Raw genomic sequence first — 24,542 nt, 5'->3', positions numbered from 1 at the left:
CTGTACTCATTTACAACGTGAAAGGTGTCGTTGGTTGATTAGAACATGCAACCCTCCAGATCACCTGAATTCCCTTCCGTTTCTTTTTGTGGGAGTATATTTTGCAAGTGATAAATTTTTTAGTTGTGATTGTTTTTCTCATCACCAGTTTTAATGATGTCCGCTGCTCCGTCTAAAAATAACAAGGATTTCAAAGGTTTGTGAAATATTTTAAGATCTTTCAAGGCTAGAACAATATGAGTAGAAAAAATAATGTATCAGTGTGCTCGTTTTTGAGATAAAAGCATTTGGAGTTTTTGCGGGAAAAACATTTCTCTTGGTTTTTCATAGGTTTTGTCTTAGTAGGTTTCATCTGTAAAAACACTTAAGAAATAACAATAATTTCATAAATACTCCCTAAATAACGTTTTAAGTGGTGTTACTTAGTAAATGAAATTTTTAAATGAAAAGTCAATGGGCAAAAAATATTAATGCTTTGAAATTTGTGAAACCAAATGAGTCATAAAATCTTACAAAAATGGCTGAACACGACCAGCGAGCATCCTAAATATGTAATTGCATGTTTTCCGTTGGATACATTGTGTAAAAAAATTGTCTTCGTTTCCTGTTTTCACGTTTTTGCCATATACTGGAGTTTCGATATTGTCAAGTTTTGGGTGTACAATGACATTTGATGACTACAAAGTATTAGAAAAAACTGTGTAAGTGTTTGTAAGAATCAGGCAAAATGGGAAAATCAGAAACATGCATGTCAAAACACCATCAATCTGACAATGTAGTTTCACTCAAGGATACTATGGTAGGAAAATGATTTTTTACCGAGTTATCTGCCCTTTAAAAGTTTATTTTCAGTGCATTTCAATGAAATTATAACTCTATTTACCAAAGTGATAATGAAAATCTTCCTTTTTTTCCTTGATTGTGATGGTGAAAATATTTAAATTAAACTATCGAACTAGTGTTTTTTTCATACCATGTTTCATCCACTGCCTGGTTCTTACACATATTGACACTCATTTGATACCCAATTTGATAACTTGCATATTTTGACCAATGACCTTGTAAGTCTATGTTCCAGATTTGATCAAAATCCATTTAAGGATGTTGTTTTATATGTTGAATTGCATACAGACTAACAATATCAAATCCTCATTCACTTGATGGTACCATTGGTGCATATTCAAGAATGCAATATCAAACAGCAAAATCTAACAAGGATGTGCACACCTTCAATTTTTAAAGCCGGTAAATATGATGTGAAAGTTCCTTTAAATTCTTTTAAGTAGGAAGTGAAAGTGTCCGTAGTATTCATTAGTATACACAACCCTGTCCTAAACAGCAGGGAGAAGTAAAACAATAATTGTTAATTATATTCCTCGATCTGACTAAAAATATCAGATTAAGGATAACAACATATCATTATCTTTTTTCAAGGTAAACGTCGTTTTTCTTAAACTCAAGACTTCTTTTCGTTATATTTTAAATTGTTTAATGCATTGTGTATTTGAAAAAAAAACAGGAAATCACGATAATGTTAAAAAATTTAGTATACCATGTTTTTAGTGGAGTCCGAGTTGCTCATTTGCTTTTGTTATTCTGTATGTATGATTTTAGTTACTTTATGTTCTTTGTTGTGTATGTCTGTTTTCCATGTCTGGTCTTTATCCCTGGATTAAATTCATTTGATTACCGCTATAACCTTGGTTCCCTTGATTACCCTTTGGAAACATACAGGTAAATTTGAAAATGATAATGATACCAAAACAATACAAACATGAAAAAGACATTTATACTTTAAAAAGAAAAAGAAGGAAGAAGTTTGAATTATGATAGTATGAATCTCTACATCATGTCAAGATTTACAGCGTTAACATCATATAAGAATGAGTGACACATCTAGGAAAGTGCATATTACTCAAGTTCTACTAGTAGATATCATAGATGTTACATACTTTAAAGCTGGGTTTTAAAGACAATTTTCTCGCTAATATTGTCACACTATTGTAAAAAATATTTATGTTTCTATTCAACACCCCTCCCTAATTCTATTCTAATCAGAAAAGCGGTTAACATTTTTGCCGATTATATACGTGTCAAGTCGTGTGAATGTCCTTTTTCCGGCCATAAGCTTGGCTGGCAAAGATTCATGGGGAGATATACTTTTAACATGAACTTCTAAGAACTTATGTTTAAAAGACGAAGAAGTTGCAGATATATAACATCAAATTGTATTGGTGGTTTTGCTATTTTTAATGGTCTTTTAACGGATTTTTTTCGATTGTAACGTACACTTTACTATGCGTGTATGTCGTGTATTTTTTTCTCTCATATTAAACCCAGATTTCGCTGACGACTGGCCCCTGAAACGATAAATATACTTATTTAGTAAAATAGCCATTTACCTGCAACATTTGTAACAATATTTATAATCACATGATTTAATTTAACGGATCCTAGAGGTTCTTAACCATGGACGACAGAAATATGTTGCGGGAGTTTAACTCGTTACCCAACCCCTAACTTTAGCACAGACTCATATAAGATAACTGATCTATAGAGTATGCTACACTATATTCCAAATTACAACAGTTCCGTATAGTTATAGTTTTATAAATATGCATACGAACTCCAAAAATAAATTTTCAGAATTTTCTCTCAACAAACCTAAGAAATGTTCCCATCACACTTAATGCAATTTCAATTAATTTCGGTCTGTTTGAATGTTGTCATTATAAAATATAATTAAAAACAACTATATGAATATTTACTGAAAATATAAATATAAATCCATGTAGTAAGGGTACATAACAAAGTGTGGTCCCTTCAAGTAATTTGAATGTCTTTAGATGCCAACACGCCTGTCAATATAATAAGAAAGCATGTTTTTTGCCATTAAACATCTTTTGATATTGAAATGAGTTGATAGAGTAATCAAGGGAACCAACTTCTAGCGGAAATCAAAAGAATGTTATCCGGTAACAAAGACCAGACAAGGAAAGCAGATACACACAACAAAGAACATAAAATAAGCATATTAATACATACAAAGTAACAAAAATAAATAAGCAACTCGGACTCCACCAAAAATTGGAAGCATGGACCAGATGCACCGATAGGGTAAGCGTTATCAGTTTTCTAGAAACACCCACCGGGTTGCTCATAAGAAGTCAAGTCCAAGGTAGACGAAAGAGGAAAGGACAGAACAGAAGTTTTCTTGGGGCAGATGTGTACACCGTAATGATCCATGAGTTCATGATGACGACCATAAAACTTCCGTAGTGATGACTTCAATCTTGTAGCAACATAAGCCTGTTCTAGAAACCTAATTAGAAGAAGTCTAGCGCGATACTAAAAGTCTGCGTAGTTACGGGAAGCTCTGGCATAACATATACGTTATGATATGAAAACTACATACGCAGGTGCTGAAGGATGTTGCCACATAATAGGGACAATTAAGCTTCTGGAACAGGGTTATGTTGCTACAAGATTGAAGTCATCACTACAAACGTTTTATGGTCGTCATGAAGTATCTATCAGCACCATGAAAACTGATTTGTTCAACGTGTCATAGTTTTCCTTCCCTTTACCGTCAACCCCGGACTTTTTATGAGCAACTCGGCGGGTGTTTCTAGAAAAGCAGAGGACGCTTACCCTACCAGTGCACCTGGTCCATGCTCCCAGTTTTTAGTGGAGTCCGAGTTGCTCTTTTACTTTTGTTGCTTTGTATGTATTGCTTTAGTTACTTTATGTTCTTTGTTGTGTTTGTCTGTTTTCCATGTCTGGTCTTTGTCCCTTGATAACATTCTTTTGATTTCCGTTAGAATCTTGGTTCACTTGATTACTCTCTTACATGAAACTTATATTGCTTGTTCCATGAAAATACACCAGGGTTGTCTCGGTATAAAGTCAATTTCGGTGATTATGTCAGTAAACGGTAAATCTCTATCAGGAATTGTTTGTAAGTACGATTAAATAGGTATTTAAAATATCACTCCCATAATTAATGAGTGATTTTAAAACTCGCCCATTAGCAACTATCGAAGAATTCATCGCGCTCAGTAAGAAATTCCACACTTTTTATTTAAAGAAGTTTTGACAATACAAGGCTATATCTTGTGTTCTTAAAATAGCTATTTGGTTTAACAACTGATAAGTATAACCAATACAGATACAAGAAAATATCAATAGGATGCCTGTGTCAATTTAGCTTTACATTACCTTAGATGTGTCAAAGAAGGAGCGATTGAAAAACAACAGCATCAACAAAATCATGCGAAAAACTCACTAAGTAAATGTATACTATAGGTGGTAAATTATTTGTTGTTATTGATACGCATGCCTAATCGTTAAAAAAAATAGAGGCCATTTTATTTCTTACAGACTTACTTCCTTGTTTGATATAGGTAAGTATCCATTATTTATTAAAAAAAAACCATATTTTCCTGTATTTTTTTAAAACGACATGTAAAGGAATTGTAACGATTTGTGCATGTATGTACCAAAGAAATTACAAACAAAATATCAAGTAATCTAAACCTCACCTAAAATATTTGAATAGTAAGAGAATTATCTGTATATATGATAATGGACACATTTCAGTTTACATATATTAAAATTTTCTATATGATGCATCATCGTAAAATTGCTATTGTTACATTGTTCTTTTATATTTTGAGTTTCAAAAATACTCTGTCTCAAAGTACGATTGAATCAAAATTTGATTGAAGAGGCATACAACCTGTACACTTTACTGTTTAAGAAGATTGACTATTTTAAAATTCAAAATATTGTTTGCCCTGTATTAAAGCGATGCGGTCGAATTTCGATCGTTAAATTCTGAATTCGTGCCATGTCATTTGACCCAAGATTATTTTCATTCAACAGATTTATTTACCTGATTATGTCTATGAGAGTTTCATATGATAGTGACGATTTTAAAGAGAATGATTCCGATACTTTTTTGGAATCAGATGAAAATTCTGTAAAATCAGATGAATTAGGAGACCATGAGAATAATACGGCGTCGCCGGGAAAATTAGAACTATTGAAATGTGCGAAACACAGGTTTGTGTTCGTTATCTTAACATTGATCATGAAATCTTGTAAGAAGTGTATACTTTAAAAAAATAACAATTTATAACCACTTGTTTGTTAAGGATAAATTATCCACATCTTTTTGACGATGACAGAATTGGTATTTTTTTTAATTTGTTAATTACTCTTTACAACAGGTTTCTTCACATGCCCTTGAATCGTAAAAATAAAATAAAATAGTCGACAAATTATTGTTTAAATGAAACAAATGCTACTTCCCGTACTGACAAAAGATAAAGTCGTTAAAAAAGTCTCTCCCCTATTCTTCTAAAGAATATAGTCTTACACCAGTTTTTAATCTTTAATTGATTTGATGTCAAAACAATTTATTATCCAATTTAATTGTCGGGTAAAATTCTGATATTGGACTGGTGCCAATAATTGCTTTCGATACAAACATAATCTACAATTGTCACTATATTTTCTCTTGAAAATTTTAATATTTAATACTTTAAAATATTCATTACATATATTTCAAAACACACACCAGAGGGTTCACTTTGAGAATACGTATGAAACGCTTAATTCAAGAATAAAGGTCCTCGGTTATTACTCTAATAAAAGTTATTCAGACACCTGACAAATTTGGTTAAAAATTAAAACAATTAAAAAATATGCCAGACACAACATACTATGTATTTTTCTCATACATTTTTGTTTATTGTTAATAGGTTAAACGAGGAAATGAATTCGCTACTGGAAGAAAACAAAGCTCTTAAAGAGAGGTAATCAAACATTTCGAACAATTCTTAGTCTTATTTTCTAGAATTAACTTACAGGAATGCCCATGTTGAAGCTGAAAATACACAAATGCTATGGTAAACACTTGAACTTAATGATGTGCTTCATACACTCTTTCGATACTAAATTTAGATATTTCTAATTTATTTATAAACAATAGATTCCATGAAAGCTAACCAATGTGATTTTCTTAACATATGGGATGTAAAAAACACAACAAAGTAAAAAAAAATCCAAATACACGTATTTAAACTCAACAACAAGAAAGAATAAATTACTCATCACAAAGTTATATTGGTTTCATTGTCAACTATTTCTGATAAAAAGAAGATGAACATCAATTTCTGTCGGCAAGTTTACATGGACTAAATAAGACAGTTTTGACAAATTTTACCATTCCATTGAAAATATATATACCTGTTCACTTAATGCTCTAAATCTATATTGTGGACTAAAATGACCTCGAAAAGGTCGGCATTAAAGAACGAAGCTGAACATTTACGTTGAGTCAAAATGATACAAATATTATTGAAACCTTTTAAAAAGTCTGTAAGCTTTGACTTGTATAGAGTTAGGATATTATTGCTTAATGTTCCGATATAAAAGTATTTCTGGAATAAGAATATTCGTATAAATTGCGATTCGAAGATATTTGTTAACAGTATTAATAAAGCTATATTTGGATTTTTGAAGATACCCGCTCTATTCCACTCTTATATCTTGTTTAGTGTATTTGCTTATAATCAGTGATTTCGACACATCTTGACTGTATTTAGTTTTTGTCATTGTTTTTTGTCACCCACAGATCTCGTGAAGATAAGGCAACTATGAATGACCTTGAATCTAAAGTTCAGGACATAAGGAAGTCCCCAAGAAGAACAAAAAAAGAAAAAGCAAATTTAGAGAGGAGAGTAGGGTAAGTACATTCTATTATTACGCAACATCCATTCATAAAAAAAATAATTGTCGACTTCTCAAAAGTCTTAAGTGTGAAATTTCGTAAGTTATGACGTCACAATATTTCATTCACGTAGTCATAACTACTTTTAATTTTACACAATTTGTTTTTGTGAAAACGACGGCTGATACCAATTTATACCGTATAAAATAAGGGTTGAAAATTATATGCATACATTAGGCACTTTCAAAAACACAAAGTTCTTTTTTGACATAGTTCAAATAAGATATAAATACGAGATACCAGTTCATGGTAAACGTAATCAAGTTATTCTAAACATTTTTCCTGGGTATTGAATTTTCGTATAATACACCTCTTTTTAGCGATAAGAAATATTTTACATGTCAGCTTTTAGAGTATGTTAGTGATCACTACTTTGAAAGTGATAAAGATTATCTATCACCATCTCGACAAACTACCTGCTTCTTTGTTTTTGTTTTGTCCGTCTGTCCGTCGTCTTTTGTAATAGCTTTTATTGCTTCGTATAATGCCGTATGCCACATTTACAAAGAACACTCATCCGGATCGGGAAACTTATTATCTTCAAACAAAATATGAATTGTGTACTATGTTTTTTTGCTTTCTTGAACTTTGAATGTTATGCGTGAGTCCTTTTAACGATAAGTTAATTTATTGAAAATTTTGATTCCTTTAATTTTCTCCTTTTAAAGGTATTTGAAATATAAAGACGAAATCGACCAATTGAACCGCAAAATTGAGAAAGACGCAAATAATTTCCAAAAAGAAACAAACAGGTAAGATAAATGCATTTCGACTGTATATATAACCTTGACATAGGCTATACATCACCCGTTTTTTCAACGATTTGAATATAACATTTCCCTCAATTATTAAGGCGCAGTTATTGCAGAAATGAGTTGAACAGATTTTGTTAGATATCCTTCACATGATCATTGATTCAGAAAAGTATCATCATATGATACAGGGTGGTACATTTGTTAGGAGAGAGTAATCAAGGGAACCAAGGTTATAGCGGTAATCAAAAGAATGTAATCCAGGGACAAAGACCAGACATGGAAAACAGACATACACAAGAAAGAACATAAAGTAACTAAAATCATACATACAAAGTAACAAAAGTAAATGAGCAACTCGGACTCCACGAAAAACTGTGAGCGTGGACCAGGTGCACCGGTAGGGTAAGCGTCCTCTGCTTTTCTAGAAACACCCGCCGAGTTGCTCATAAAAAGTCAAGTCCGGTGTAAACAAATGAGGGAGGAAAACTATGACCGTTGAATAAATCAGTTTTCATGGTGCTGATGGATACACCATAACGATCCACCATAAAACGTCTGTAGTGATGACTTCAATCTTGTACCAACATAACCCTGTTCCAGAAGCCTATTTGTTAAGAGTTCTAGCGCGATACAAAAAGTCTGCGTAGTTTCGGCAAGCTCTGGCATAACGTATGAGTTGTGATATGAACACTCCATACGCAGGAGCTGAAGGGATGTTGCAACAGATGAAAGGAAAGTTGACAATTCTGAATGAAAAGTCATCTCGTTTGTCGTAAAGTTTGGTCAATAGTTTTCCTTTACCATCGATTTCTAAGTGTAGGTCAAGATATGAGGCTGACTTCACAGTGTTTGTAGTATCCTTTTTTTTATGTTCTTTTGGGTAGATGCGATGTATCAAATCCCCGAAATTAGGATTGTTTAAAGATAATACGTCATCTATATAGCGGAAACTGAGATTGAAGGATCTAGCCAAACGATGTTCTTTTTTTCTGATCAGATCAGCTATAAAGTCAGCCTCATAAGAGTGAAGGAATAGGTCAGCAAGTAAAGGAGCACAATTTGTTCCCATTGGAATGCCGACCGTTTGTTGAAAAACACGTCCACCACACTGGACAAAATTCAAGCATTTTGTAAACATCTTCCTCTGTATATTTCGAAGATGAATAGGAATTATTTCTTACAAAGTATGAGGAATCCCTACCAAGAACTATATATTTGTTTTTTTTTTGAAAAACAACGATGCCTAATGTTTTTAAGTCGGAATTTTAACTGAGTATGGGGAATAGAAGTATACAGTGTAGTGTTGAACAATCATAGGTTTTAATGCTATTATATTCAGATAATTTTTCAGGATCCACATTGAATTAATACCAATACGGGAGTAACAAGTGTTGTGGTAGGACTGTAGACCCTCTTTGACAGTTGTGAGTATAGAAGTTAAAAGTTTTGAAAGAGGTTTGGTTGTACATTTAGCAGATCCAGCTATGAAACGTTGTTTGTATGGATTCTTGTGAAGTTTAGAAATCCAGTACATAGACGGTAAATCACAATCATCGTCCTTGGGAGAGAGACCAAAAGAGGATAGCACAGATTCATGGTTTTCCACAATCTCTTCTTTGGAGAGAGTGGTAGCAGTGTAGGTCTTATCACTGCTATTATTTTCTACGTCTACCTCTGATAATAAACATTGGATGTAGGATGTAGAACGTTCTGCAGACAAAAACAATGATGTTTTGATATTTGTCATGTATAGTAGACAATGTTTTTGCTACATCGGGGTCTTTGAAATCTGATGTAGCCTTGGCACTCATTGACCCACTTAAAACTTTAATTCGTTTCAAAATTAAAGACCTCACGGCCTTTAACCACTCTGACAGAGATTCAATGTCTTCTTGTTCTGGTTTTATCCATTTTCTTGTATAGTCCTCGACGGCATCTATAAGAACTCTAAAGTTATAATTCCAATTTATGGAGCGTGCTTCACTGTACTTGGGACCTTTTGAAAGGATATTACCCAGAGATTCGTTTTTGATAATGGTTAAATCTCCCGTAACGACGTGACCAGAAGGACCATCTTTGAATGGAGAGGTTTTGCAAGAATAGTCAGGTGGTTTAGCCTCAAGTCCTCAATCTCGAGGTTCTGAAATAGCCTTTTATAATTGAAAATTTTGGATGCGATGGGTGATGTATAGGAATATGAAATAATTGGTATGGATTTGTCTTTGAAATATGGGGGAATTTTGTTGGTAACGTTTTTGTGATGGAGTATGTTAGCCAAATTAATTGCATCTATACCTTTGTTGACAAACGGTAGTGGAAGAAATGATCGTTTTTCTTCATCTTCACACAAACTGGTTTAAAGAGTCTGTGGAAACCAATATCCAAAATGATGGCAACAAGTCTGTATAATGATGAGGTGGGTGGGAAACAGGAGTGTCAAGATTTGTTTTGTAAAGGGAGTGTAGTAGAGTGAGAGGTATAGAATAAAGTTAGATTCTAATGTGATGAAGTCCAAGAGTTTTTTGTATGACAGGAAGGAGACCATCTATGGAGACATCATGTAACTTAGGTGACGTATAGCGGCGATGGCCATGACTCCTTTCCCGTCTTGGATTTTTGTCAAATAAATTCATCATATTTATGTTATTGTTATATTGGCTTGAAAGGTTTCCTATACTTTAGATGTTGTCATTGCATCCGTAAGGTATTGCAGTACCTAGTCTGCGTATCCAGTAATCCTCTCTTTCTCTACGATATTTTCTACTTAGAACGGGAGTGTTCGTAGGATGGTAAATTTTTTCTAAAATACGAACTTTCATGGAGAGGATTGAATGATCTTTTTGATTAAAGTGTTGATGAATTGTCGGGAATTTGGTGGTGTTAATTCCCGAACGATGCCCGATTTTATTTAATCGTTCTTGCGTTTCTCCGGCATATATTAAACCACATAAGTTGCATTCTAATCCATATATTAAGTTTGTTGATTTGCAACTTAGTCATCGTGACTTCTTGTTTGGAAGGTTTTGTTTGTAAGGGAACTGGAGAAGTAAGGGTCGGTTATAAGAATAATGCATGTTTTGCAATTTTTAACACCACATTTTGATATGGTACAATGTGGTTCGTCATCGTTGTAGTCAAATATATCGTTTAAAGTGATGGAACATGGTTTGATAATTTTAAAATAGTCAGAATTTTTGTACTGGAATAGATGGTCTGCAGACTGAACGTGTGATTGCGTACTTTTAGTTGAATTGGTCAGGGCACTTTCCATACCAGATGTGAGTGTACTAAGATTCCCATCTGGGGACACCACATACTTACAAGACAACAGAGTGTCCGATCTACATACGAAGAAGACGAAAATTTAATTTTTCTTTGACAAGTATAAACACACTTTTTTATGCTCATTAAATACGATTCATGTAGTCATTCCCAGCTTCAGAAGAAAACATCATTTTGTATTTATGCATTAGATAGTACAAGCAGTTATATACATTGAGAAAACATTTGCCCATTTGGATAAAACACTATCTACAACGTTATCTACGTCAAATGTACATATCAGCAAGTATATGTAGTTGTCGACTAAACAAACAAACATTCAAACAAAAAACCTCCCTAAAAAACCGCGCTCTTATACATCACCATTTAATTCAATTGATGACCTTCAAATTTGCGGTTTACACCTTTAAAAATTTAGTTACAATACATTGACTTAAAATAAATCATGATATTCTTCTCATTCCTAAAAGTATGGCGACCACTTCTAAACAAACAACATTTTTGACTACGTGAAAAAGTAATCGAGGGGACCAAGATTCTGGTGGATAATAAAAGTAAAAGGAAAGACAGGGGAAGCAGACACATGCTTCACAGAACACGAATTAACCAAAATGGGAGGCACAAAGAAACAATTTAAAATGAGCAACTGTGACTCCATTAAAAACTAGGAGCATGGACTAGAAGCATCGTAGGGCTTAACATAAACTTGTTATGGCTTATTTTGCAACTCAGATGAAAGTAAGCTATTTTTAAATTTCCATGTAAATCGTCCGCATGTAAAATATGAACATAAATTTTTGTCGTTTTATTTTCAGATTAGAAAAAGAAGGAAAATTGCTTAAAGAGAAGGTTCATGACCTACAATCAAGGTAAACATGTGATTGAATAAATCAAATCATCGTTAAAATAGCAAGTGGACAGCATCATGAGGCCCACGAACGCAACAAAAGTTCTTACTTTTTATCACGGGAAACAATAAGATAAACTAGAGATTTATCAATGTAAACTTTAGTAAACGGTGCGCTTTTTAGAATTTACCTACGATAAACAGCGTTTATGACGCGTAAAGAAGAACCCTATTAACATGCAACAATCTCTTTTACGATGATATAAATAATTGTAATTAAGATCGATATGTCGACTTTGTAACAGCGCACAATTCTATTACTTATAATATAATCAGCTAAAACGGAAAATTGACAGATTTAATTGATAACAAATACATGTATCTCTTCTTTACTAAGAAAATTAAATAATATCTTAATTAAGAGAAAGGCGATTCCTAACCTACGGACCTGTCAGCAAAATGCCTTTCCGATCTTCAGTTATAGTTGTACTTAGTGAATAGTATACTGTTCCTCTTCAATGCCTAGCTATCAAAAGGATACATCTTGGTTTACTAGGTTCAGTAGCAAAATGGATGTTAAAAATGATACATTAATGCAAAAATATAATAATGGGATGTTGAAAATCTAAATTTAAATATAGCATAAAATGAAATTATATAGACTGAACTAATTTATCAGCAAAGTTTTTTGCAAAGTATCAAACACAACGAACTACCTTAGTACGAAATTAAGACCATGAAAATTTAGTAATTTAAAAACCAACAAATGCCATAGAACATTAAACAAAAGGTAATTTTAATACACTAAGGGCACACATATTAAATAAATCAGACTGCATTATCTTTATTTTTTCGAACAAAATTATTTATCACCTTTTTCATCATAAGCGTATACGAGAAGACAATCAAATCTGAAAAATTGAGCAGAACCTTACAAACTTACAAAAAAGAAAATGAAGACTTAAAGGAAAGAATAAGGTGAGTATAATGAGTTTTGTGATTACAGTAGTGTTTGCAAGCATTAACTTTTGCGAGTCATCATCATTTGACAATATTGCGAGATTAATGCGATTGGCTTGTTTTGTAATACAATGTAAGTACGGAAAGCCGAAATGCGTGATCAAATTATTTCAGTGTCATCCGTTTGCAATATTCGAATATTTCTGAATTTACAGTTTTTATAATCTACACAATGATCCATCGTTTAAAGTATATTAAGTTCTGAATACTGATTATATAGCAAAATTCGCAAGATGTTAACGAGATGTTTAAGTAGGAATCCTTGAAATCAACAATCCGGACTTTTCGATGATTTGAAGAGATGAACCATTTCGTGTAAGTAATCGATACACTGATTTATTACGATAAATCGTCGTTCGTTTGTCCCTCCTGTCCTACTTGAAAAGGCGCCGAAAGAATATATAATGATGAAGAGATGTCATATGCCAATAGTTATTTGAGCGAAAAGTAACTCTTGTTTGTTACTCTGAAAGAACTATTTCGCAGTTTTCAAACATTAAAAAGGTGTTTTTCGATATTGTATCAGCAATTTTTCTTTTAAATCTTTATTTATGCTTTCCTTAACGCCTTTTTGCTGGTCAACTACTTTAATTTATATTTATATTTGAATAAAGTTCGTTTTGAAGATTTAATGATTTGATTGAGATGAAAATAAGTTCGATAAAAAATAAATATTAAAAATAACAATACATGATGAAGTTTTGTATCGAGTCATTTGAGATCGAAATTGTTGTTTTTGTATTTATATAGTAAAATATTAATATAAAAAAAAATCCACATTTGCAGGAAGCATGAACGACACATACAGAATATTAATGAAGAGAAAGAAGAATTAGAATTTGAAAACACAGGTTTAAGAAAAAAATTAAGAAATTTGCATACTGAATACAGAAAACATTGTGATTCACTTATGCGGTAAGAAAGGTGCTTCACATTGACAAAATCTTGTAACTCAGCAAAGCAGCAGATTTAAGATCGAAAAGTTGAATGTTAATAACAAGTTATGTGATATGAAATAGTAATGAAGGGAACAAAGATTCTAGCGGAAATCAAAAGAATGTAATCCGGGGACAAAGACCAGGCATGAAAAACAGACAAACACAACAAAGAACATGAAGTAATTAAAATAATACATACAAAGTAACAAAAAGTAAATGAGCAAAAAATTTTTCTAGAAACTCCCGCCGAGTTGCTCATATAAAGTCAAGTCCGGGGTAGACGAAAGAGGAAAGGAAAACTATGACACATGGAACAAATCATTTTTCATGGTGCAGATGAATACTTTGTAATGATCCACGAGTTCATAATGACGACCAAAAAAGTCCTGTAATGCTGATTTCAATCTTGTAGCAACATAACCCTAACCCAGAAGCCTAAGTTTAAGAATTCTAGCGCAAATACAAAACGTCAGCATAGTTACGGCAAGCTCTGGCATAATGTATGAGTTGTGACATGAACACTTCATCCGCAGGTGCTGAAGGGATGTTGCCACAGATGAAAGGAAAGTTGACAATTCTGAATAAAAAGTCATCACGTTTGACGTAAAGTTTGGTCAATAGTTTTCTTTTACCATTGATCCGTAAGTGTAGGTCAAAATATGAGGCTGACTTCACAGTGTCTGTAGTATCCTTTATATCAACTTCTTTGGGGTAGATGTGATGTATCAAATAAAATGTCTCAAATGAAAAAATGTAACCGTACTGTCATATGGATAAGTGTACTAATAGTACAGGAAGTGGCTACCGTATAGAAACTGTTTTCAAAAGATCTTCATCATTATTATGTTTGTTCATGTCCTTGAATTGTTATGAATAAAAAAAAAAACCCAAACAAACAGTAGATACATACAATCATACTTTGATTATAATTAACCAACTACATAAGAATATGCCATTTCAGTTTTGTTTTCTATGCAGAATTGAGAACATTTTTAATAAAAGTGAAACTCGCTTTGCACAAGAGGAAATTAAGAACAAGGAAAGCATGGATACGCGTATTGACGATTTAGACATCATAGAATTTGAAAGGTGAGTCTATTTCATGACAGAAAATATGTTTTTTAACATTAAGTAAGAAAATATCATTCAACCTGGTGGTATAGACTTCGAAATTTCCCGTCAGTTTACTTGGTTAAGTGATTGTAGATCATTTTTGGATACATTTCAACAATATGCGTCATATACATGCAAAATAATTCGTTTCTTGATCAATACATGTTGTGCTTAAACCTCTTTACATTGAAGACGTCCATATGTTGATATACAACAAACGTTATTCATCCGGAACCAACATTTTTTTGGTAACCTACTTCGTCGTGAAAGCAAAAATTGTGGCAAAATTTTGACTTATCATACAGGGATAGCTTTTTAAATCTTTTAACTTCATTACTTGGAATTTTGATGAATTAAAAAAACATGTTAAAAAGAAATGCAGTGTTTGTTTTTCATTAGATTAAGCAATAAAATATTTGTATGAACGCTTACAGATCTATACATTATCACCAATAAGATTGATAATTTTATGAAAAGTGATAATCTTTGCTTAAAAGGTGTACTTTAGGTCAAAGGTTAAGTGGTGATACTAATACCGATATCGATGAAAAATATAAAAAATGTAAAAAAAAAGCTGTAAATATGAATTTAAGAATCTAAAAAGAAAACATAGTTAAATAGCCAACAATTTTTTTCGCATATTTCTTTGGATACATTATTTTGACTGCACTGGTTCTAAGGTCATGGCTACGAAACTTGAACGTAAAAACAAGGAGACATTGATTCGAATGAGAAACAAGATGCACATAATCCGGAAACAAATATTAAGCCACGAAAAATACAAAACCTCATTAATAACATTAATTCCTTCACAGAAAACACACAGGAACGTACACTTAGAACATTAGACATATAACAGTCCGAAAATAATTGAAGGAAAATATGTAACTAACACGCGCTATTAACATGCAACTACAATTAAACACAATATAACAATATATTGCTCTACTGCTGTAATTGAAGTGCAAAATTAAAGATGACCTCAGCTTACATACTTACAACAATATATATTTTTTTTCAATTTGGAAAATACTGCTAACTAATTTTGATTAAATTACATTGGTGCATAGATATAATATTTATCTTTTAAATAAAAGCATAATTGAAAAGAGAAGTAGTTTTAGTTAGATTGAAACTAATAAAAAATACGACTGATTGTGTATCATTTACTGCTCTTTATAAAAGCTCTTAAATATATATTGCATCACATTTTAAAACATGTTGAAAATTACTAAAGTGACCACATCAAAATATCGAGTGTATAGGTAAATAGTGAGTAAATTTTTATATTTTACGACAGGACAGAAACACAAACAGGAAACATCACTAACGAAGATAAGAAAGAAAACTACGATGGCAATGAAATTTGCAGTGATTCAGACGTCGAAGATGGTTTAAGTTTGTTGGATACTGACAGAAAACATGAAAAGTATGTTATGGATATTTTATCCAAAATTATTATTTTGTGATAACTCGACATAAGGAAATTTTAATACTTATATCAAATTATTGATGGACTTAAAATTTCGTACACGCACATTGTAATAAAAGAATTAATAATATTTATTTTGAAAATTGTGATTTTCACCTAGCCTTAAATTCTCATGGAAATTTAGATATAAACATAAAACTACCTTTCGTTTGAAAAGACGGAGCATGAAGTCAAATGAATAAAAAACCAAAGCAGTGGGACAGAGTGGAAACATAACCCCTATTGAAGCTTAAAAAATAAAACGGATAAAATAAAATTAAACAAAGAAAATAAAATTTTAAATGTTCGGTATATTTTTACTTTTTTTTGAATAACCAGCAAACGTGTAATCAGTGGAGAGAATAAAAAGGACGAAGAAAAATATAATTCAAATGACGACCACAATTGTAGAGCAATTGACGCCGACGCGGACAGTGATGCTTCTAGTGAATTGGACGATGAAGAAATATCCGAAAAGTTTGTATTATTATTGTAAATATTTTTCGATACACTACAGCCTGCATATCTTAAAGCGTCAGTTATTGGTATCAATAGGATTTTATAATTAAAAAAAAAACATGATATAAATATTAGCAAAACTTGATAGTGCCTTCACCTCAACATCTATATGCATTTTTAAAATGTACTTAATTAAGAAATAAAATTCATTTTCAGATTGAGAATAACTTTCAACATTTACAGCTTCCAATCGTTTGTTTATCCTAACGATTTAAAATGTCAGACTTCACCTCGAAGTTTTGCAGAAAGGAAATTCAATTTTGTCCATTTTCTGAGACTGAAGGTTTAGACGAGAAGAATTCATTTGTTAGGACAATACATGTTCCCACAGTAAAACAGACACAAAGCAAAAAGCGCAAAACGGACAACATTCCAAACGCCCAACAGACACATGATCAAATCCAGCCCCTGTTAAACCTTTCTCGAGACAACAGCAATGCTTTAAGTTAAAGACTAAGTTAAGTACATAAGAGAAACATCTATGGTAGTTTGATATTCGAAACGAACACTTTATATCGGTCAGTAGAACGAAAGTATGCTGGTAGGTTTTGTAGACATCAGTTTAAACAGTAAAAACGCAAAAATGGGTAAAATTTGAGACTGAATAACTTTTGAAATCATCAAGGAATCATCCTTTTCGTGATGTGAGACTTTGCTAAGCCAAAACTAGTTTGAGCCAGCTTATCATATTGTCACGTACTACCTTAATATAAATTTTGTCCATAGATGAAACAATGACTTTGGACTTATAATATGATATAATGTCATTGTTTTTCGTATTGAACGAAACCTGTAAAATTTAATTGATTTATAATGAAATCAGACATTTCAATGTAGAATGTATTGATTTTTGGTTTGACCAAATCGTACAAAACAAAGTATGTTGTGTTTCTAGGTCATTAGTGTACAAAAAAAATGTCAACGCCAACAGAAATAGGAAAACAATGTAAGTTTGTTTTTTTTATAAAATTTAGAGACTATTTTTAACGATTTTTTTTATATGAAGTATAAAAACAAAGTAACTGAACTAATCTGTAAAAACGTTATTGATATTCAAAGGAAAGTCTCTGTAACAAATTACAATATCAATTGTTGGAACATTTTGAAACAATCCCAATTGTACAAGCATTTCCGATGGATAACTAGGTTTTTATAGCACCTTAAACCACCTGTTTCATCACGGTTAATTGTTTCCGATATCTGGCACTACAAACACGCAGCACAGAATTATCACTCGGCCACTAGTCAAAATAGGATGTCCTAGTACATTGATTACACTAAAAAATCCTCTATCATCTTTGTATTAAAAACTGAATTTTTCTCAATAAAATCTTGAAAAGAACATTTTGTCAGGTAGCTTATAGTACTTATTCTTCATACTCCGTGCACACGTAAAATATACAAGCGCTCTTGGCACGAGTAATTATAGCTTTGTTATTCATGATAACTCATACAGATGTTCTCAACACTTCATGGTTATTTTTAAATTGTGTTCGGCGGACTGATATTCCTTATCATTGTCAAATACAGTTTACTCACAAGTGAGAACATATTATTATTATGATTACTATTTGCATACACACCCGAAATATTCTTATGAGTAAATTATTAGAAAAATATGAACGTTGAATATGATTTAGGCAAATAATGCAGGCGTTACATTATATTTATATCTTTCAGATCCTCTAAAACCAGTACCTACAACATTTCCTGTAATAATGTCGTATTTAACAACAAATCCGCTTCCACGTTGACAAAGGATTCATCCGTTCAAATGGGACAGACGACAAGGTTGCCTATTTGTAGTCCTGGTTATACCAGTCGTCCGCAGATTGAAAATGACTCTCATCACAACAGACTATAAGCCTTTCGTAAATGAAAAATCTTACCTTCACTACAGCGAATCGTTTAGCAAATATTTTGACACGTTTTTTAGGGGTATTTTATGTTTTACACGGTAGAAAGTGTAACTTTGTGACTTTCAAATAAGACAAAACCAAACATTGGTTACTTTGCTTTACATTTCTATATTCCTTTTCACGAACTTAAGTATACAATATTTGCACTTGGATAGTTTTTATTGATAATGTTATAGGCCATGTGAGCTAGCGCCCGTCGTCCTCTGTCGTCGATAACTTTTTCTTCTTTTAAAATCTCTTTTGAAATCACTCAATTAAATATTACCAAATTTGGTCACCAGTATTCTTAAGATATTTTCTTAAAAATTGTACCGATTATATAGATCAAGCGAAAAAATATGGCTGCTGTTGCTATTTGTAGACCACAGGGGTCAAGTCATCAATTTCTTTATATATCTCAAAAACTATAAAATATGTAACCTTCCTTTTCCAAGATGAAGAAGGAATAAATAGTCATATAAACAATTATTTTAAATATGTACGGTAATTTTGTATACATTAAGTTTCTATATTTCCAATACAATTGTATTGGCTAATTTAAGGTTTTTCATCCTTCATTTTCAATGTAGGACGAAATGTGTCCGCAAGAAAAAATGTTTTTGGCAATATATATCAATTTTGAAACAATTTCAGAACAGCAAAATTTGTGGTTGTTAAGTTACTTTTGAACTTTTCAAAAATAAAACGTTTGAATATAACTATTTTATTAATAATATATTTCAAAAATTAAAATCGGGAACAAAATATGCAGGAAAATGAAAAGAAAATTAAACTTATATACATTCGTTCGGTTTGCATGGAAATACTATACATTTTACGGTCAGGACAAAATGCCAAATTCAACGATGACAAATGCAATTTTGGAAAGGGGCAAAATCAACTTGTAAATTTTGGACACTTTGTGTTGTCAAGAAATTTATAAGTTAGGTAATTCACCCATTCGCTCGTCGATGATAGGGAAGTGTCGAAATAGTTATAGAGACAGAGAGGTAAAGCAGGAATTGTTATACGGTTTGAAATTTTGTTTTATATTATACCGGACATCAATCCCCCACTTTTGCAAACTGTCTTTAAGAACATTGAAAAAATTCACCCAAAAGTTAAAGAGTAATCAAGGGAACCTACGTTATAGCGGCAATCAAAAGAATGCAATCCAGGGACAAAGACCTGACATGGAAAACAGACATACACAACAAAGAACATAAAGTTACTAAGATCATACATACAAAGTAAAGATAAGCTTGCGGAAAAGATACCTCTTAGTCGAATATCTGGACCATATTCCACATATCTTTTCCCGACCTTTTGGTGTTCACCTCTTGCTTTATTGCCGAAATTTGTCTTCGGAGAATTTCAATTAATTTTGAATTTATCAAGCCCTCTGCATAAGTCTGTTAGCAGCTTTATTGAAAAACAAATGTATATAGCGGTACTCTACATTAGATGATACAGTGGGTATGGTTCAAAATTAAAAAAAAAAAAAAACGGGAGGGCTTTTGCTTTCAAAAGCCAGCACTAAATATGCATTTTGCCTTTTATGTGTAGATCTGGTGATTTCGGCCATTTCGGGTATACTTTTTAGGGCAGTTTCTACCTATCGGCGCTTCTATTACTTGTTCACTCTTCGATAAATTTTATGCAGCTCTACATTGATATACTGAATTTTTTTGCGCAAAAATTCGCAGATTGGTTGATGATAATTATTGCTCCCTTATTAAAAAAATGATTGAAGATATGCACTAAATTAGACCCATTAAAATATGCACGAGTTCCTATTACTTTTTCCTTGTTATCAAGTCTGTATGGTATTCGGTATGCTCTTCTCGTCATGAGATCTTTCTGTTTAGGGCAGCTTTCTGTTTGTCTTTCTTTTCAATTTGTTCATAGTCCATGGGCTGGCAGGGTCCACCCTGCACCCCCACTCATTAACTTGATGGTGATTTTTAGCTACCTTTATTCCTCCTATTACCGAATCAGTTTGTCGCCAAATAATATTCTCTGATTCTTTTTCAGTATAAGCCTATATTTGTACCCCTCTGGATCAAAAAGCCAAGATTTTTGTGACTCAATTGTTTGAGAGTCTTAGCCTTCCTGGGATAGCCTGTGTGAATAAACTAAACAAATACAGGTATCATCGTATTGCTCAATGTCTCAGGTTTACAACAATACCAAGAAAATTGCGGTAACACTTAGTGTTTTGCGGTAAAATGCGAAAATTTACCCCTACCCCGCCGAAAAATCGCTAAATTGACATATATTTCAATGTCAAAACCCCAGGAGTATTAATGCATCAGTAAAAAATGGCTTATTTGGTATTTTCTGTTTAGTTTTATCACAATTCATACTTTCAAATTCGATTCTACAAGATATTACTCATCTAAAACGTCTCCAATTTGGTATCTTTCGATAGATAATTTAATATTCTACATCAATGAACCACGAAAAACTAGTTTTCAAGAGAGGATTTAAAAAAAAATATTAAAAATATTACCCCTACCCCTAGAAAACTGGTCTCATTATCAAACTAAATTCTCATTCACAGCATACTGGCATTATAGAAATCATATTTTAGTCATTCATAATTAAGAGAACGATGTACCTAACATATCAGATCAATTTAAGCGCATATATTATTTTCCTTTTGGGGTGACATTTGTACACTACGGTATTCTGAAAAAGGGAAAGAACGGGTATTATAGAAGAAATTTTGAAATTCTGAAAGATTCCCATTTTTACGATTTTATTACCCCAAAAAGATAATCTAAGCGGCTGAATTGATCAGATATATTGGGAACATCATTATCTTAATCATGAATACCTAAAATATGAGTTTTACGGTGTCGGTATGCTGTGAATGAGAATTCTGTTTAATACTGAGACCAGTTTTCTAGGGGTAGGGGTAATATTAAAATCCTTTCTTGAAAACTAGCTGTTCGTGGTTCATTTATGTAGAATATTAAATTATCTATCGAATGATACCAAAGTTGAGACATTTTAGTTGAAAAATAACTTGTAGAATCGAATTTATGTGACTTTTGACCGAAATATCGAAAATCCCATTTTTCGCATTTTTTGGTAAATTCTGACTACGAAAATCGCCAAAATTCCCCAGAAGTATAAATTGTGATAATACTAAATAGAAAATACCAAGTACGCCATTTGTTACTGAAGCATTAATACTCTAGTGGTTTTGACATTGAAATATATTTCAATTTCGCGATTTTCGGCTGGGTAGGGGTAAATTTTTCGCATTTTACCGCAAAACCCTAAGTGTTCCCGCAACTTTCTTGGTACTATTGTAAAGCTGAGACATTGGGCTACATGATGATACATACATTTGTCAGTTTACTACGTTCTGTAGAAAAAGAAGTTCGTAGAATAAAAAAAACTTCAAAATAGATTTTCGCCTCAATGAGGTATGAAAAGTAGCCAAAAAATACAAAAATGCTTCAGTTTATTTTCCTCTATATTTTATACAATATAGGGCTGCAGGAAGAGTTGGAATCCCCACCTAGCATGGAGATGGAAGGCTTAACTATACACTGGTTTGGGAAAAGTGGAATAAAATGGGGCGAGATAATTTCTTCAATAGAGAGAGAGCTGTCAAATTCTATTCGTAATATTTTGTTAAGTCAGTATGGGTAAAACGATATTGGGGAAGTCAAAGGTAAATAGCTAAATAAAATAGTATGACTGGATATTCTTCACTTACGGAAAATAGTCAGGAGCGAGATACTTTTGACAAAGGCGTGAAATCAAGTGGCAGAAGAGAATACTTGTAAACAAATCAATTCAGCTGTAAAACAAAAAACAAAAAAAAAACAAAAAACAAAAACAAAAACAAACAAAAACAAAAAAACAAAAAAATATAATAAAAAAAAATAATAATAATAAATAATGATAATACAAAAAAAATAATAATAAAAGAAAATAATAAAAAAAATAAATAAAAGTAAATGAGTAAATGACTAACTTAAGGTCTATGTCATCCGACATCTAAATATAATATAATATATCAGAGACTACTCTAATTGGATACGATGGTAAACATAAGTGATGTAACAATATACAGAGACCTCGTTCAGCATTATCGAATGATTGATTGATAAATGTAAAATATTTCCAGAGTATCTCGCTCCTTTTTACAAATGAGAATGGACCAGTCATAAAAGCGCAAATATTTGCGGAATTTGCCTTTTGAGAGGGGGTCAGTACCACGACAAAGAGGGATGGGGACAAATGTGGGCTTTATCTGTTGTCAGAGCGGCCTGTTCACGCCTAGCTTAGCCAATCAATTCTCGGCAGTTAACATCTTGCTAAATTTTGTCTTTCCGCTTTTTGCAGCCGTTTTTGCCATATACTATTTATTTGTCTTGGATATTTTATAAATTTAGATTTATTTCAATTTGACTTCTCCTGTCCATAGCGTTGTTATAAATAGATGTGATTTTGATTTAATTAATTTAAAAATCATATCTTTATTGTTTTAATACGACATTAGAAAATAAGATAAGGATGAAAAAGGGTAAATATATTTTTATTTTTCGAAGGGTACATTTTGTAGTAGCAATATTTAAAATATGCGTTGTTCACTGTATATATGAACGTGCTGTAGACGTGTTTAGCACACCACTATACATACAGGGAAAATATTCCTAACAAACTTTGACGCTGGTTCTTGAATGTGAGAACGGCAGTGTCATAAATAGTCCAGTGAAAAGTATCACAATAAATAAGTTATGTGATAATATTTTGCTTCTCTGGTGAAAGAGTAATCAAGGGAACCAAGATTATAGCGGTAATCAAAAGAATCCAATTCAGGGACAAAGACCGGACATGGAAAACAGACATACACAACAAAGAACATAAAGTAACTAAAATCATACATACAAAATAACAAAAGCAAATGAGCAACTCGGACTCCACTAGAAACTGAGAGCATGGACCAGGTGCACCGGTAGGGTAAACGTCTTCTGTTTTTCTAGAAACACCCACCGAGTTGCTCATAAAAAGTCAAGTCCGGGGTAGACAAACGAGGAAAGGCAAATCATGACCCGTTGAATAAATCAGTTTTCATGGTGCTGATGGATACATCATAACGATCCACGAGTTCATGATGACGACCACAAAACTTCTGTAGTGATGACTTCAATCTTGTAGCAACATAACTCTGTTCCAGAAGCCTATTTGTTAGTGTTCTAGCGCGATACAAAAAGTCTGCGTAGTTTCGGCAACCTCTGGCATAACGTTTGAGTTGTGATATGAACACTTCATACGCAGGAGCGGAAGGGATGTTGTCACAGATGAAAGGAAAGTTGACAATTCTGAATGAAAAGTCATCACGTTTGTCGTAAAGTTTGGTCAATAGTTTTTCTTTACCATCGATTTCTAAGTGTAGGTCAAGATATGAAGCTGACTTCACAGTATCTGTAGAATCCTTTATCTCAAGTTCTTTTGGGTAGATGCGATGTATCAAATCCCCGAAATTAGGACTGTTTAAAGATAATGCGTCATCTATATAGCGGAAACTGAGATTGAAGGATCTAGCCAAACGATATTCTTTCTTTCTGATCAAATCAGCTATAAAGTCAGCCTCATAAGAGTAAAGAAATAGGTCAGCAAGTAAAGGAGCACAATTTATTCCCATTGGAATGCCGACCGTTTGTTGAAAAACACGTCCACCACACTGGACAAATATGTTGTCGATTAAAAATTCCAGCATTTTGTAAACATCTTCCGCTGTATATTTGGAAGATGATTTGGAATTATTTCTTACAAAGTATGAGGAATCTCTAACAAGAGCTATATATTTGTATCTAGGTGTATCATCTTTTTTAGAAAAACAACGATGTATAATGTTTTATAAATTTATAAATTAATAA

The 24,542-nt window shown here is 32.4% G+C and overlaps 1 protein-coding gene and 1 long non-coding RNA gene across 6 annotated transcripts; one reads left to right on the top strand and one right to left on the bottom strand.

Annotated features, from left to right (window-relative positions):
• Positions 1–1,562: 1,562 nt before the first annotated feature.
• LOC148604294 (uncharacterized) lies at positions 1,563–4,333 on the bottom strand. The gene is made up of 3 exons (XR_015916184.1): positions 4,219–4,333; positions 2,769–2,858; positions 1,563–2,360 (listed from the first exon to the last, which is right to left on the bottom strand). It is a non-coding gene; the product is annotated as an uncharacterized LOC148604294 (long non-coding RNA).
• Positions 3,943–19,679, top strand: LOC148604293 (uncharacterized). 5 transcript variants are annotated; one of them, XM_088550728.1, is made up of 14 exons: positions 3,943–3,958; positions 4,381–4,403; positions 4,885–5,064; positions 5,766–5,819; positions 6,641–6,751; positions 7,465–7,548; positions 11,649–11,702; positions 12,569–12,658; positions 13,487–13,615; positions 14,617–14,727; positions 16,052–16,180; positions 16,562–16,699; positions 17,637–17,687; positions 18,422–19,679. In XM_088550728.1, exons 3-14 carry the CDS (start codon positions 4,901–4,903, stop codon positions 18,603–18,605), a joined length of 1,299 nt encoding a protein of 432 aa, XP_088406854.1. In that variant the 5' UTR covers positions 3,943–3,958; positions 4,381–4,403; positions 4,885–4,900; the 3' UTR covers positions 18,606–19,679. The 5 variants fall into 5 exon arrangements, with proteins under 5 accessions (XP_088406854.1, XP_088406855.1, XP_088406853.1 ...); XM_088550729.1 differs by lacking the exons at positions 3,943–3,958; positions 4,381–4,403 and adding an exon at positions 4,145–4,288; XM_088550727.1 differs by lacking the exon at positions 3,943–3,958 and having other exon boundaries at positions 4,290–4,403.
• Positions 19,680–24,542: the final 4,863 nt, after the last annotated feature.

Source organism: Perna viridis, chromosome 10 (assembly GCF_037379345.1).
Source record: "Perna viridis isolate PV_CMFRI_1.1 ecotype Kerala chromosome 10, ASM3737934v1, whole genome shotgun sequence".
Lineage (NCBI taxonomy): Eukaryota > Metazoa > Mollusca > Bivalvia > Mytilida > Mytilidae > Perna > Perna viridis.
Note: the sequence above shows the minus strand (reverse complement) of the source record. Positions and strands in the feature narration are given on the sequence as shown.

Bases quoted from the DNA above. Each gene is read 5' to 3' on its own strand.
- LOC148604293 (XM_088550728.1), top strand. From the start codon at position 4,901: ATGTCTATGAGAGTTTCATATGATAGTGACGATTTTAAAGAGAATGAT. The intron at 5,065-5,765 runs GTTTGTGTTCGT...TATTGTTAATAG, and splicing joins TTGAAATGTGCGAAACACAG to GTTAAACGAGGAAATGAATT. The intron at 17,688-18,421 runs GTAAGTTTGTTT...TATATCTTTCAG, and splicing joins AACAGAAATAGGAAAACAAT to ATCCTCTAAAACCAGTACCT.